This window comes from Coptis chinensis, chromosome 4 (genome assembly GCF_015680905.1).
Source record: "Coptis chinensis isolate HL-2020 chromosome 4, ASM1568090v1, whole genome shotgun sequence".
In the NCBI taxonomy this organism is placed as follows: domain Eukaryota; kingdom Viridiplantae; phylum Streptophyta; class Magnoliopsida; order Ranunculales; family Ranunculaceae; genus Coptis; species Coptis chinensis.
The window spans coordinates 104,034,390-104,049,667 of NC_141459.1; the positions used below are offsets into that span (position 1 = coordinate 104,034,390).

Here is a 15,278-nt window from a genome sequence, read left to right on the forward strand (position 1 = left end):
GTCTAGAATGGTGTAATGCCAAATTTGTGAATCTGAAAAATATTTTAATTTCTTTATGTTGGGTAATATTAGATGCCCCCTATGGTGCACCAACCAAAGATCACATGAAATATAATGTTGTTTTGGTAATAGGTATGGGAATTGGTGCTACCCCAAAGATCACCATTGTGAAGGACACATGAAGAGGGGGAATACTAATACAACTACCATCGTTTCGGTTTTCTCAGAAGTCTTCAATATTTCAACTCCTATCAAGCGCTCTTATGCTTATTGGATATTTTAGAAGTGTGATTTGATAATACTAATCTAGAGAAGCAATCAAGTTCTACAACAATCTGGATGATTCTGTAAGTACTGATGGAAGTCCCTTGTATTGCTAAACAGGTGTTCAATGTGAACTTAAAACAAGCTGCCTAGTTTAGTGCCATCCCGTGGGGGATGATGGCCATTTTGGGTTACATTGCAGGTGTTGCCTCGGATGCCTTGATCAAGAAAGGTCATCAACCGATCACTTTTGTGCGGACAATCATGCAGGTAACTTCCTATGCAAGTATTTAATTACTTTAGCAAACAAACATGTCTAGATCAGTTCCTTCCAACTGTAGGTTACTAGGCGTATTGAAGTCTGGGTCTATGAAGGAAGTTAAACTTGAAGTCTCAACAATCGATATCTGATAAAAAGCGAGTCTATTGGAACTAAATACTTATAAGCAATGAGTTTAAAGTCAGGTACAACACAACAATGTTTTTTGCTTCACCTTGTGTTTCATGACTTTCACCCCTATATTTAACATAATTAAACTTAACAAACTTTCTATATTTGGCAGTCAATTGGTTTCATTGGACCTAGACTGACACTGCTTTGCTTAAATTATGTGAAGACACCTGCCTGGGCAGCTGTGCTTTATACTGCAGCCCTGAGTTTTAGCTCATTCAACCAGGCTGGTTTTCTCCTCAGCATGCAAGTAAGTTATCATCTTCATCTACTTAGTTTTGTACAACACGGTATTCGACCGTGTGTAATGTGTTCTTGACCACGTCCACTTTCTGACTTCCTTGATACACCTTGCATTTTACTTAATTATCATAAAGTTGGTGTGTGTTTTTTTGAGACAAATGGCTTGAAGTCTGTACTAGCTACTATTATATGTTGGCTTTCTTATTATCAGGATATAGCTCCTCAGTGTGTTGGATTTCTTCATTGTCTGTTTATTTAAACATTCCACCAAACTTTATACTTTAGAACATACATGCTTACAATTGTAGGATAATATACTAAAACAAATTTTGCAATTCTTGGCTGTTCTCATGGCAAATGGAATCACAAATACAGGTTGGTACATTTGTTGCAATATGGTTAGATTCAATTAATGCCTTCTTTGCTATGTTGCTTGTTAGCCTTTTGTTTTGTCTACTATGTCTTTGATCTTGGATTCATTGTTTTACGGCTTTAATTTGGCTTGGCATTTTGACCTTGCAATATATATATATATATATATATATATATATATATATATATATATATATATATATATATATATATATAAATATATAAATATCTTTGGAAGCATTGATGTTAAAAGAGTATCTTGATTTAAGGAAGAACAAAAGAAAGGAGTTGACGTTAAAGAGTGGTGAGTATGAAGGAAATAAAGTTGTCGGTTTTTATTTGTTACTTTGATTGAATTAGTACTATTTTTTTTTTTTTTTTTTGGTTTTCCCATTCTTGACACTCCTCGGTTCATTAAAAGAGGTTGTCTGAGTGGATTTATGATCACTTGCTTTGTTTACCACCTACCAACTCAGCTTTCAAGGGGAATTACTGTCATCAATCAATACCTCTTACTTTGTTTTATAGATCTTATGGGAAAAACTCCTCCATCTCGAACTGAATTGAAAAGAGAAAAAAATAAGTAACAAGAGAGCTTAAATAGCCTATCATAAGAGAGAGGATGAGAGACTAAGAGAGAGGGTGGGAGCTTAAAATAAGTAACAAGAGAGCTTAAGTTGTTTTGTAAGAATTTATTATTTCTTTATTGTCTTTAATAATAAATCCACATTAGAATGCATCTATTTGTTAGAAATGATGATGTTGATTAGCGTTCAGGGGTGAAATACCGATCTTGGGTAAGAGATCGGTTTTGGGGAGCTACAACCTATTACGCATATTTTATAGTTTCTTAACGTCTTGTTTTTATGAATCTAACTTACACAAATTTTACTTACTATTGATTCTCTTTATTTTCTTAATTTCGTTTTGGTGCCATTGGTCTGGTTGCAGGTGTCGATGACTTTTATGATTGCTAGAGGAAGGACAATATGAGAGATCAAAAGGTTTCGTTTTAGAGCTATTATGACTTATTCTATCTATGTATTTTGTTTACAAAAGACTTAATGAGTTTATTGATTGTTATTGTATTTTTGGTTATTATCTCATTGTTGAATACAATGTAATCAAAGTTACGACTTGCGACTTATGAATGAATTATGGAGTATGTTTGGTTTAAGTGTTTTCTTTCTCGCTATTGTACCCAAGTGTATGTTTAAGTTTTTAGTGGGATGGATAGGTTGTGTATAATATGTGGGATATATGTATTCTAGAAGTAGGTGGCAGGAATGATTGGGGCTAGAATATTTAATTTTTTTTTTCAGATGTTTCCAAATTTAGCAACGGTTGCGTATCCGTTACTAATGGAATCATAAGTAACGGTTACGTATCCGTTAGAAATGAAAATTGCTAACACTTTTATTTGTTGGAAATGAATTAAGAACAAAATTAATAATTGTTACTAATAATTTACTAACGGTTGATAAGTGTTGCTGAAATTAATTTTAGTAACATTTGTTAACCGTTGGTAAATTTGCTTACACTTTATAACCGTTACTAATATCCGTTACTAATATTTGTCACGCTTTTGTGTCGACGGAAAATAACCGTTACTAATATTTTTAGTAACGGATGTACATCCGTTACAAATAAGCTGTTATGGTGTAGTGGGGACTCAATAATGTTCGTGTTGCGGTTGTATTGCTTGTTTCTGAAGAAGCTGGCCGACTTGCTCTTCCTATATGATAAGCACGTAAATGCTATATATTTACGCTCAATTTTATATTAGTTAGTTCGTTTAATTTATTCGTTTGATTTAGTTAGCGTATTTTTTATGATTTTTGCAGAATTGGATTTGAGTTGATTAAAAGTGCCGAAACTAGCAAGATTTAAGATATCAGTGCGTGAGCTCCTAACATTGGGTGTTCAGTTCATTGGAAATGTCCCGAAAGAGGGTGACATGGGTTATTATTGGATTTGGATCACATTTGGATAGCGGTTCATTGCATTTGGATCGCTGGATGGGCCTTTGGTTGGGTTTGGAATATTGGGCCCAATTAAGTAAATACAAAGGAAATAAAAGAAAATGGAATTTGGGCCTAAAGTTTAGTCTGGGTCCAATAGCTTAAGATCGGACCATGTGTACCAAGCCAATTCTTAGCACTATCAAGACCAGCCCATATACACCAAAGCCCATCGAACCAAACATTAAAACCTCACCTCATTATAGCATCTGGAGCACCTGATCGGTCTCCACCCTTTGCTCACGAACAGGAACATTAGTTCCTTCTCCATTCCATCTCTCACGAACAGGAACAAAGTTCCCCTCAAATTTCGGCCGACCAAATTGAACACGCGCCCACACAACCTAAATCCCACACCACTATAACCCACCATACAACTGGACCACCCGATCACCACCTTCTATCCATCTTTCTTTACAAACAGGAGACCGACTTCGCGATTTTCCGATAAAATCGCCCAACCGAACCTCTCGCCACCGACTTCGAATTCCAATCGAAATAAAACACTGCCCTAACCAATCCATTATATATAGAGGAGAGAAACAGTAGAGAGGGGCGCTCCACAACACAGAAGACAAAACATAACACCGGAGAGCCGAAGAGCGAGAATTGGATACGCACGGAAATTGAGAACGAGACGAAGGAAAGCCAAGGAGATTTCACTGTCGACATGAGTTCTCCTAACCTTTACTTTATTTTCAGTTTGATTATTATGTGTAGCTAAACTATTAGCTAGGGCTTAGATGAAGCCCTAGACTTGCGTAGGTTTTTTATGTTTAATTAGTTTACTGTTCTCGGAACTTAAAGATTAAACTTGATTGATTTCTTTAGATAGTAATAGGATTACTTTCATTAATTATATCTTGCATGTTTTCATGTCTCGACTAATTAATAGTTAGATTATTCTCTTATTAATATCAATGCACTACGTTTATCGTTTAAATAAATCTGTGAAGAGTTGTGCTATAAAAAGACAACTCTTGCTAGGGATTTATATTTTCGTTTGCTGAAATCCAATCAATCTAATAAATATAAGAGCTTCATGATCACATCTTCGAGCAAGCAAGGGTTACCTTTCCCTCATGCTACTCGTAATTAAAAGAGAACTATAAACTGATTTGACTAGGATAACCTACAACGGTCTAGGGTGGATTCGAATGCCTTAGTGTTTTCTTCGTTAATAGTTAATCCATTTAATTTATTGCTTTCGTAGTAATTAGTTAATTTTAGTTAATAGTAATTCAAACTTCCATAAAAGAATATTGTTCGAATTAGTTAAGTATAATTTTAATACCCGTTTGTCCGAAGTAGCAATCCCTATGGGATCGACCCGTTTGCCGCAACTATTTTCAACGATAGCTGTGCGCTTGCGGTTTAACTAGGGTTAGATTAGTCTAATTAAATAGACCGACTAAATTTCTATCACTATACAAGTGGATGAGGAGGTTAGATATGTCGCAGATGCTCTTGGCACACAAGTTCCTTGGCCAAAGGACCATGTCTATTATAAAGACGACATTGAGGTAAATAACAAGATTCTTTAATTTGAAGTTATATGATCGATTTCTGAATTTGACTTCTCTTTTAATAATTGGTTGTTCTGAATTTTTAATTTAGGGAAGTAAAAATCAAACTAGTGATAGTCATAATCAAGGTGCAATAGATTCATTTGTGGGATTCCTCAATATGGCGCTTCCAGGGGACCAAGGTTTGATACATTTTCCAGTAGGAGGAGAATTGTTTGGAGATAATATGGGTAGTTTCATTATGGAGAAAAGCGATATAATGGATGTATGTAACATGGGTTGGTTAGATGCTGCTATTTTGGTGGTATACATGAGGTTAGAATATCTACAAAATTTCATTGTTGGTGCTATCGTAAATCTTAGATATTCATATTTAGTTTTAGTAATTATGATTTCTTTATTTTTCTTTCTCTAGGATTCTTTATGACAAATTTGTGAGTTGTTGTGATGTCGTCGGATTTGTAAACCCTTTATCTTTCACAAGAGCTAATGGGAATGAGAAAACTCAAATTATTGTGGAGAGCTTGCAGAATACAAGTGGAAAAAGAGTTGTTCTTATCCCTTATAATCTAGGGTAAGGATATTGTCTTATATTTTTAATACTATCCATGTTTTATCATTTTCATTGGAATGTATATTATAGTTTTAATGTCTAATTTTTCTTTTTTAACCACACATGCCTCTGACCTTTTTGTAGTGGACATTGAGTTTTGATTGCTATTAATTTATCGCGGATGACTTTTAATTGGTTGGATTCGATGCATAATCTACCATCTAATGATATGGATATCTATTTTAACAGGTTTGTCATGATTGTGTATGTATATGAAATAATTAGATCATTACGTGCTTATCTTTTACTTGCTCATTAGGTTTTACATTGATCTTATTTTGAAGTGCGGTCATGAAAATAGAAAAACTTGAAGGGAAAGGAAGTAAAGGTCCAGTGAAGTGGGAGAAGATTATGGTAATAAACAAATTCTTATGCATACATACTGTGTGTTTGGAAAAATATATGCTTATGAATATTTTCCATGTTTGTACTTAGGGTCCGTACCAACCTGGTAGTAAAGAGTGTGGGTATTACGTAATGAAGTTTATGAGAGAAATAATGGAAGCTTGTTCAGATAATTCTTTTGAAAATAAGGTATATTTCGTCATACACTACCATTCTCTATTTTGTGTTACTCTTCATTATTTAGTTATTATATACTTTTTTATCTTTGATCGTGCAGATGACAAATATATCCCTCAAAGATACATACACACAAGAGGAACTTGATGTTGTTCGACTTGAAATTCTTAGATTCATCCAGCATAATGGAGCGTTCGAGCCAAGCGTCAAGTCTTAGCTAGGTTTTGACCCTTTCCAATTAAGGTGTGGTGCTTGGTCTCACCATTTTTTTTTTTGATATTTTAGATAGAACAAATAGATTGTTTTTTTTATTGATGCAACAAGTTAGGTCATTATTATTTTGATATAATAAGTAAATTTGGATGTTTCTTTCATTATTGATGACTCAAAAAAGTTCAAAATTCTTTTAGCAATTCAATGTCTTTGTGTTGGATGTGTAAATTTATTTCTTTTGTTTGTGTTGCACTATGAATTGTTTATTTGAGCACTGTGTTTTTAAATCCAGTGTGGATATATATGGTGAAAATGGGCAGGTTGCTGGTTGAATGAATATAATTAGAATAAAATAATTAGGGGTTTTAAAAAAAAAAAAAAAAAAAAAATAAACCACGGTTTGATAAGAACCGAGGTATAAGCAATTTATATAACCCACGGTTTGTAATGACTATACACCACGGTTTGATAAGAACCGAGGTATAATCAGTTTATATAACCTACGGTTTGTATCCAACCGTCGTATATATCATCACTATTTCCCACGGTTTGTAAATATAAGACCAAACTTTTTTCGGACTATTAACTACGGTTTGTAAATCCTAATACCACTGTTTTACTCAAAACCGTGGTATATAAGAGGTACTTTTCCCCACGGTTTTGTTAGAAATATTTGTCACGGTGGTTGTTACCACGGTATGAAAACAGTGGCTAAAGGCTTTTTACCACTGTAAATAACAGTGGTATATGAGCTTTTCTGTAGTAGTGTTTGGACTCACTTTATAGGCCCAAAGTCTAACCTCCAAGTCCTATGCACGAAAATGTAAACCTAATCTCTCATTTATAAAGAGGATTAAGGCTAAACTTAATACTCTCTCCTATCTTTTCCCCCATTAGTTTAGAATAATTTAGGGTTTATGTTATTGGCCTAAAACTCCATTAAAATATACCTTCAAGTTATTATTATTCAGTTCAATATTCAATTGCTTCTTTACATTATGTCTTATTTTCATTCTTTATTACATGATAGTCTATTTATTCATAGCTAAACCTCCATTAGAGGGGTTTGATTGAAGCTTTGATGAGGACTTGATATATGTTGGTGTAGAGTAGTTGTTATAAAGCTTCAAATCTAGGTTTCTCTACTTAGACATGAGTATAACTAACCTAAGCTAGAGGATAGTCAATCCACCATGAGAATGAGTTCAAACTTCCTCTCATACTAATTATTATATGACTAGAGATACCATAAGTAATTAAGGATCATTCAAGACCTAACATTTATGTTTGAACCTTGTGTGAGAACATAAAGATTAGGGTTTCAAAACAACTCTATGCTAGCATGTTAGGAAATCGTTAAGTGGATTTCGAACTCTTTCTATTCTTCTCCATATTTTTAGATCCTATATTTATTTGTTTTAGTTTAATTAAGTATAATTTGCAACCCATAAATCACACCATTAGTTCAATCCACAATCATTGCTCTCACCATGTTTTCTTGTGTTTGATTAGTAGAGTTTAATATACGCCTAGTTGATTAAGTATGAAACGAATCCTTGCTCTATATATTGCATGATTAATTGAGAGTAGGAATATTGATATAAACACAAATTTAGTTGTTTATGTTTAGGCATAGATAATTAGATCTCTTAAATTAGTGTTCATAAGGTTTTCACAAGGATATGTTAAAGCACAAACTCTCTGATAGATTCACTCAAGTTTTGTTCTCTCAAATGCAGTGGATATTATATTCCTCACATACATGAATAACATCTAAGGGAAATCGGGGTCGATTGATCACAATTGCTGCTTACAATTGCCACTCGAGCTAGAGGTATTTTATTAGGACTTGCATGGCTTGGTTGATGGTTTAGAAAGAAAAATGGAAGGGAAAACAAAATCTGATAAGATGAGAAATCGGGTCTTCAAGATACTTATAACTAGAGAAGAACCTTATTTTGTTTTTTGCTTTCGAATTGTGATTCATTTTTTAGCCCTTTGGCTTTGTAACTCCATATGATTTTGATTTTTGGGAGTTCTAACTTTGCTTTTGTTTCTTTTGATATTGACTCCTTTTGATTTTGAACTTTTGGAAGATTCGATTTTTGACTCCTTTGATTTTTTTGGAGTTTTGGTTTTTTAAAGGTCTTCCTTTTCTTTTCGAAGCAACTAACTGTTATGTTTTTGTACAAGGTCTTCTCTTCTCTTTTTCTGATACCCATCTAATTCTCAACTCGTCAAATTTGGGTAAGCTTTTTATTGTGTGTTGTAGGGTGAAGAAGGATTGATGGCGAAGAATAAAAAGGCTTTTAGAAGTTTTTGAAGGCTAAAAAAAAGGGGTAACTAGAGGAAGACGTATCTTTTTGGGTTCTTAACATTTATTTGGCTATATCGATCCAAAAAGAGCCTAAATTCTCTTATAGGATATGACGTGGTTGTCACACCCTAAAATTTCCAGACAATAAAAAAAAACAATGATATTCAATGATCTGGAAACCCAGGATGAAACAAAAATCTAATACCCTATTATCAAACACGATATAAAAAAAAAAATGAAATGAAAATGAACAACACTTCATTCACAAATAAAAATATTACAATCATTTCAATTTAAAAGACAAGTTAGTTCCGTTTTTTCAAAACGGCATGTAGTTTTTTTTTCAAGTAACATTTCAATCCCAATATATATTTCCAAGAAACTCATATAACAATACTCATCATTCCCATTTTCCAAATTAACTCATAATATAAATACCACTTACATTCCACTTATTAAATACACATATGATAACTTAATTAAATATGAGTTTGATACATTTTTTTTTTTTTTTAAATTAAGTTGTGGTTAGGCAGACCCCCACCTGTATTGATTAACTTTTCCTTACATACGTTTGCCTGCTCGCATCATCATTTACAATACTTTGTAACATATGATCTAATGGTGGGACAAAATGCATAACAAAATTACTACAATCCTGTCCTATTGAAGCTAAATAATCCGCTGCTCTATTCACTTCTCTATAAACATGTGAGAAGGAGATATATCTAAAATGTTGTTTTTTCCCCTCTATTGCTTCGATGATATCCAAACAATACCACGGTGGCTTTTCTCCTTTGTTGATAATGTTGACAGCCCTTAATGAATCAGCTTCAACCTCCACTTCTTGGTATCCTTCCATAAGACATCTTTGTAGACAAATGTCTATTGCTTTAAGTTCTTGGAATAGGACCGATTCCAATCCTCCTTTGCCTGTGAAAGCTACTAAAACCCTGCCTTCTCCATCTCTCAGCACACCGCCATGGGCTGGGCCCTTAGCACTGAGGGATCCATCAGAATTTGCTTTTATTCGGCCCTCTCTAGGTGGTACCCAGTAGCACCCTATTGTTCTTGCGATCTTGAAAGGGATATTAACTCTGAGACGATGCCATAAATTCCTGGATGCACTACATTCTGGGATCGTAGGCTTTAAAACTTGCACATAATTCCTTACCTTTCTCTCCATCTTCTCAAATACTGCCTTTGCTATTTTGGAGATCTTCAAACCTGCGCGCATTCCATTCCTTCCATATGCTGTCAACAGTTGCACAAATAAAGATTTTGTAGACTTCTCCTACTGCTTCTTCTCTACAGATCCTAAGTATCGAAGTCCACTCCCTGTTTGATGTTCTTGAATCCGGAGAGATGCCCAGCAGCTGTTTCACTCTCGTGATTACTTCTCTGGAAAAAGCACACTCAAAGAAGAGGTGTTATGAGAATTCACTACTACATTTTGCAAGAGGCAAACATCGCGACGAAGTTTAGTATTTTTCTTTGTACCAACCTGTCTTGAGTAGGGATGCTATTGGAAAATAATTACCAGGTGGTGAAAGAGTGACGGGGCAATACCCATTTTCCCCATACCAATTTGTGCCATATTTTCTGCTATCTTTTATGGGTTAAAGCTTCGTATGCACTGTGGGAAGTGAATAGTCCGCTTTGATGTGGCATCCAAACAATCTTATCCTTGATCATATTCCGATTAATGTCCACTGTCAGGATGCTCGCCTTCAAGGATTGGGACTGCAAATTTGTGACTATCTTATTCCAATCACCATTTGAAATAAGAATGGACACCTTAGTGTCCAGCGGAAAATTCCACTTTGCCAAGGCTTTTGCATCCTCGGTCAATGGTGATTTTGCACACCAGATATCATGCCACAGTAGGGTATCCTCACCATTTGCTATGGTGTATATTATAAGCTCTTTTGCTGTTTTCCTGGTATTCAAAACACTCCTCCAAGTCCACGAACAATCTCTCGGCACTTGCATAGACCAAAAGTAGTTTGCCTTGATGTGTTGTTGCCATGTCCAGTCCACCCATATTGTATCTTCTCTGGTGACTAATTTAAAAATCAGCCCACAATACGCACCCAGATTCTATCTATGCACATTTATTATTCCCAAACCACCCTCCTCTTTTTGGTTGTGGTGCATTTAATTCCAACTTGCTTGATGATATCCCCTCTGTGCATTTGTACCCCTCCATAAGAACTGAGCGCATATACTTTCCACTTGCTCGAGCACTGTCTTGGGTAAAATGAAGGTTCTATCCCAGTAAGTGTGGAAAGATAGCAAAACTGAATTAATCAGCTGTAATCTACCTGCATGTGAGAGAAGCTTTGATTTCCAGTTGGTGATTTTAGCCATCACCTTCTCCACTAGTGGCTGACACTCCCTGATACCAAGCTTGGCAGAGATGAGAGGCAGTCCCAAATATCTAACTAGGTGGTTTTATCGGTTCTATCCCGGAATCATTGCCGGTCCCTCGATCCCGATCATTAAGTCCTCCAAATAATAAAGTTGTCTTGTGTTTGTTAATCTGTAGCCCCGTAGCCCTTCCAAATTCCTCCAGACACACTTTAATCGATTGCACCGATCCTGTTTCTCCTTTACAAAACATGAGTACATCATCCGCAAAAGCCAGATAGGATAGCTGTACCTTCTTGCATTTTGGATGGTAGAGTATGTCCTTGTTCAAAAGCTTCTATTTCAGAACACAACTGAGGATCTCCATTACTAATACAAACAAGTACGGGGATAAGAGCATCTTTAGCAGTGATATCAACCTAGCATCAAACACCAAATTCTCAAAATTAAGAATTTGGTGTTTTTTCAACTTTAGGAGAACTACATGTTGATGAAAACACAAAAAAACACCAAACCAAACACCAAATCGACTAATATTTGGTTCCAGGTTTGGTGCTGATCAAAATCACTCACGTGGTTTTGCCAAAACCGCGTGGGCTTAGGCTTCAATGGGCGCGGTTTTGCTAAAACCGCGTGCATTTTTTCTGAAAATTAGAACTATGGTGCATAGAACTTGAAAAATTATGAGTTGTGCATAGAAGTTAAGAAATTAACAATTGTGCAATTGAAGAAATTAAAATTGTAATTCAAAATTGAAAAAATTAAAGAAATTAAAACCTATGATTATGATTATGCAGTCAAAATCTATGATTATGATATAATCATATAATATCCAAAATAATCCAAAACCTATCATATTACATCAAATTTATTTAGCTCTTCTTCTTACCCCTTACCACTCGATCCCTCTCCTCTCTCTATTTGGGCGTTTAAGTTTGCTCCTCTAAGTTCCTAATCTGAGAATGATGATCTTCTCTGTCTGCACGGAGGCTAACTACTTTAGCCTGAAGTTCCTCATATCCCTGATGTTGCTGCGTGTACACTTGCTGCATATCCTCATACGTTTTCCAAGTCTCATCATACGCACGCTGGGATTGCTAATATGTCCGAGAATATGCCTCCTCTCTTTCTTGGCTATAATGATACAGGCAGTCCTCATCCCATCAAACATAAGAACCTCGGTTCTCATATCTTTCCCCGAACCTCGGCTGAAAATCCAAGAAAATACGATGTGAGTACATATTATATATATAATGAAGAAGATAAATAAAACAATTAAACTCACCATGGTATCTTGATCAATATCGCGGCTCTAACTTTCGGAGAAACGAGCATGAGGCACCTCGGGAATGGAAATATAAGTAGGCTCCCCATCAGTCCACACCGCGCAAACATCCGAGGATTCTTGGCGGAACCAGTCGGGGCTGATATGCATTCGAGGTTGTGGGTTGTAAACGGTACGGTGGCGGATGAGGAATCACGTAGCTCACGCCTCATCCCTTCCAGCCCAAAAACTTCGAAGTTGCTAGCGACCAAACAGGGAGGCAAGAACGGACCCATGGAGACACGGTTCCACCATCTATAATACTGATCAACAGACTGCGCTTTCAACAACAAAAGAAGACGCATCTGGCCAAGGACCACCACTGGCATGAACTTCATGAACTTGAATTCTACCCCACGACTTTGCATCACTAACATCTGGCATGGGAGCACATGGAACTCCATAACGTCCAGTCATCTGCCTCCAACATCTGTCGCCACAAGTTACCAAACTGGCGATCCGCGTGCGGCGGCAAAACAACTCTGTGACGTGACAACACACAAGCATGCTGTACAACTGGATCGTCAAAGGCAGTAGACAAACACCAAGGTCTCCACTCAATAGATGACAATGATCTAATATCAATTTGAGCACGAGCCATACAGATATTAATCCTAATCTGCCCTCTGTTACGAGTCAAGTTAGGCCCTGACCAACTAGCAAATCTAGGGCGAGTATCAGCAATCATGTCTATGTTAGGACAAAGACATCGAAAGTACTCATAAAACCAAATCTCTAAAAGTCCCGTGAATCCTGCAATCTGAGGACTTCTACTTCGATATGCGTGAAGCTTTATCTAACGCCGATATCAATGTGGCATATCTTGAGCTACCAAGGTCATAATCTCTCATAGTATGCAAATCAGATACATAAGCATAATATCCCAGTCGTACCGTAGAATGACCATTGGGAAACAAAACATGCCCAATAAAAAACATAAAAAAAGCCATAACATACTGATCAGCACCCTCACTACCCGGTAGAACAGTTAAAGCTAACTCCGCTCGTGTATCAGGATGCAAGAGGGGTTTCATATATGCAGTCTTAATATGAGATAGCTTAATCCCAGAAGAATCATAAGTATCCACACCCAAACGAGAAAAACTCATAAGCATACTATCCATATTCTCATAATTTGTATGAAAAGGTATCGATTGGCCTATACCGATACTCAACCCAGAAATCATAGTGAAGTCTAGTGGTGTGAACCCTAACTCCGCACAAGGAAAATGAAATGTATGAGTTCTACTCCACCATCTTTCTACTAAAGCTATGACCAACGCCTGAATCAGCCTTCTCATAATCCGTATCAATCAAAATACCCAAAGGTGTATACAAAATACTATCTCTAATATGTACAAACTCATCCAAACTCCTAATAACCTTCCACCACTCTCTAACACCAAGTAAAGCCGATCTAACTCGGTAGTTAACAACATGCTGATATTATAAAAAAAAATCATTATAAGATAAATAATTAATTGGTCCAACTCAACTAATTAATATTCAAAATATTTAATCAAAACTAATTAATTACCTACGAGTATTAGCCATCGCACTTTCGACCGTGTTTTGTATCACGTGTAGAAGACACAACTTCCATATCAAGTGCTTCTCCGGTGCAAATTGCCAATCGAAGTCGTTCATCCGATACTCCAAATTACATAGGGATGTCTATCGGTCGGTAGCGACATCCTCGGGTTCTTCTCCCCACCGTTTCTACTTCCTCAAGTTCTTCCCTCCCTCATCGCCAATGTCGATGCATACTACTACCAATCATCACCGTTGAAAGGTTCAAAAGGATCCATATCAAATTTTAAGAGTTTAGGTAGGTTTTTGTTTTTTTTAACTAAGGAGAGGGTTTTATAATTGTGAGAAGAGGTGAAAGTGACTGAACAGCGCGGCTTTGGAGCTGTTTATATAAAAGTAGCACGCGGTGTTCTAAACACCGCGCGGTTTTGCCAAAACCGCGTGGGCTTGGGCCTGTCAGTTGGGCTTTAGTGGCGCGATTTTGCCAAAACCGCGTGGGCTATATGGCGCGGTTTTGGTAAAACCGCGTAGTTGCTTGGTGTTTTTTTGATGTTGCTCCTAAAGTTGCTTGGTGTTTTTTTGGTTTGGTGTTTTTTTGGTTCAAAATTTTGGTGTTTTTTTGGTTGCTCTGCTAAAGATGCTCTAAGGGGTCTCCCTGTCGAACACCTCTCCCTCCCGAGAAATATCCTTCTGGTGCTCCATTTATCATGATCGAATAAGAAGGAGTTGAAATGCACATATCAATCCAATTGCACATACTGGCCGGAAACTGGAATTTCTTGAGTATAGCCTTTATGGAGTCCCAACTGATCATGTCATATGCCTTCTTCGATATCGGTTTAATGGTACATCTGGGAGTACCATTCTTCCTGTCATACCCTCTGAGTAATTCATGAGATAGGAGTATATTGTCTTGGATAGATCTGCCAGGAAAGAAAGACGATTGATTAGTCTGCACTAAATCATTGATGACTAGTAACATTCTGTTTGAGATGACTTTAGATATACATTTATAAACAGTGTTACATAACGCAATGGGTCTAAAATCGTCCACCCTTGAGGGATTGCTAACTTTTGGAATGAGACATAAAAAAGTAGCATTAACACCTCTAGGGAATTTGTAGAATTTAAAAGCATTAAGAATAGTAGATAAAAAATCATGACCAACAGTATCCCAACATCTCTTGAAGAAAATAGGAGTACACCCATCCGGTCCCGGTGCTTTATTCTCCTTCATATTAAACAGGGCGTTCTTGACTTCCTCAGGTGTGACTTCAGCATCAAGAATGGCTTGCATACTATTAGGGATAACATCTGTGACTTGTAGCTGATTGCAGAAATCCTCTCCACTTATCTCCCCAACATCAGATCCCAGTAACCCATTGTAATACTCAACAATTGTTCTATTGACCTCAGTTTGTCCGGTGATTGTAACCCCCTGGAACTTTTGGAGAGTCCATATCCCACTCTTTGCTTTCTTTTCTTCTAGAGACTTGAAAAAAAAGACAATAC

The 15,278-nt window shown here is 36.4% G+C and overlaps 1 protein-coding gene across 2 annotated transcripts; it reads left to right on the forward strand.

Moving 5' to 3' along the window:
* Positions 1-240: 240 nt before the first annotated feature.
* LOC147506505 (putative anion transporter 3, chloroplastic) lies at positions 241-2,507 on the forward strand. 2 transcript variants are annotated; one of them, XR_015220820.1, is made up of 4 exons: positions 241-534; positions 606-729; positions 828-965; positions 2,282-2,507. XR_015220820.1 is itself a non-coding variant. In XM_086604264.1 (3 exons), the coding sequence occupies exons 1-3, from the start codon at positions 439-441 to the stop codon at positions 2,321-2,323; spliced, it is 276 nt and encodes a 91-aa protein (XP_086460390.1). In that variant the 5' UTR covers positions 241-438; the 3' UTR covers positions 2,324-2,507. The 2 variants fall into 2 exon arrangements, 1 of the variants encoding a protein (XP_086460390.1); XM_086604264.1 differs by lacking the exon at positions 606-729.
* Positions 2,508-15,278: the final 12,771 nt, after the last annotated feature.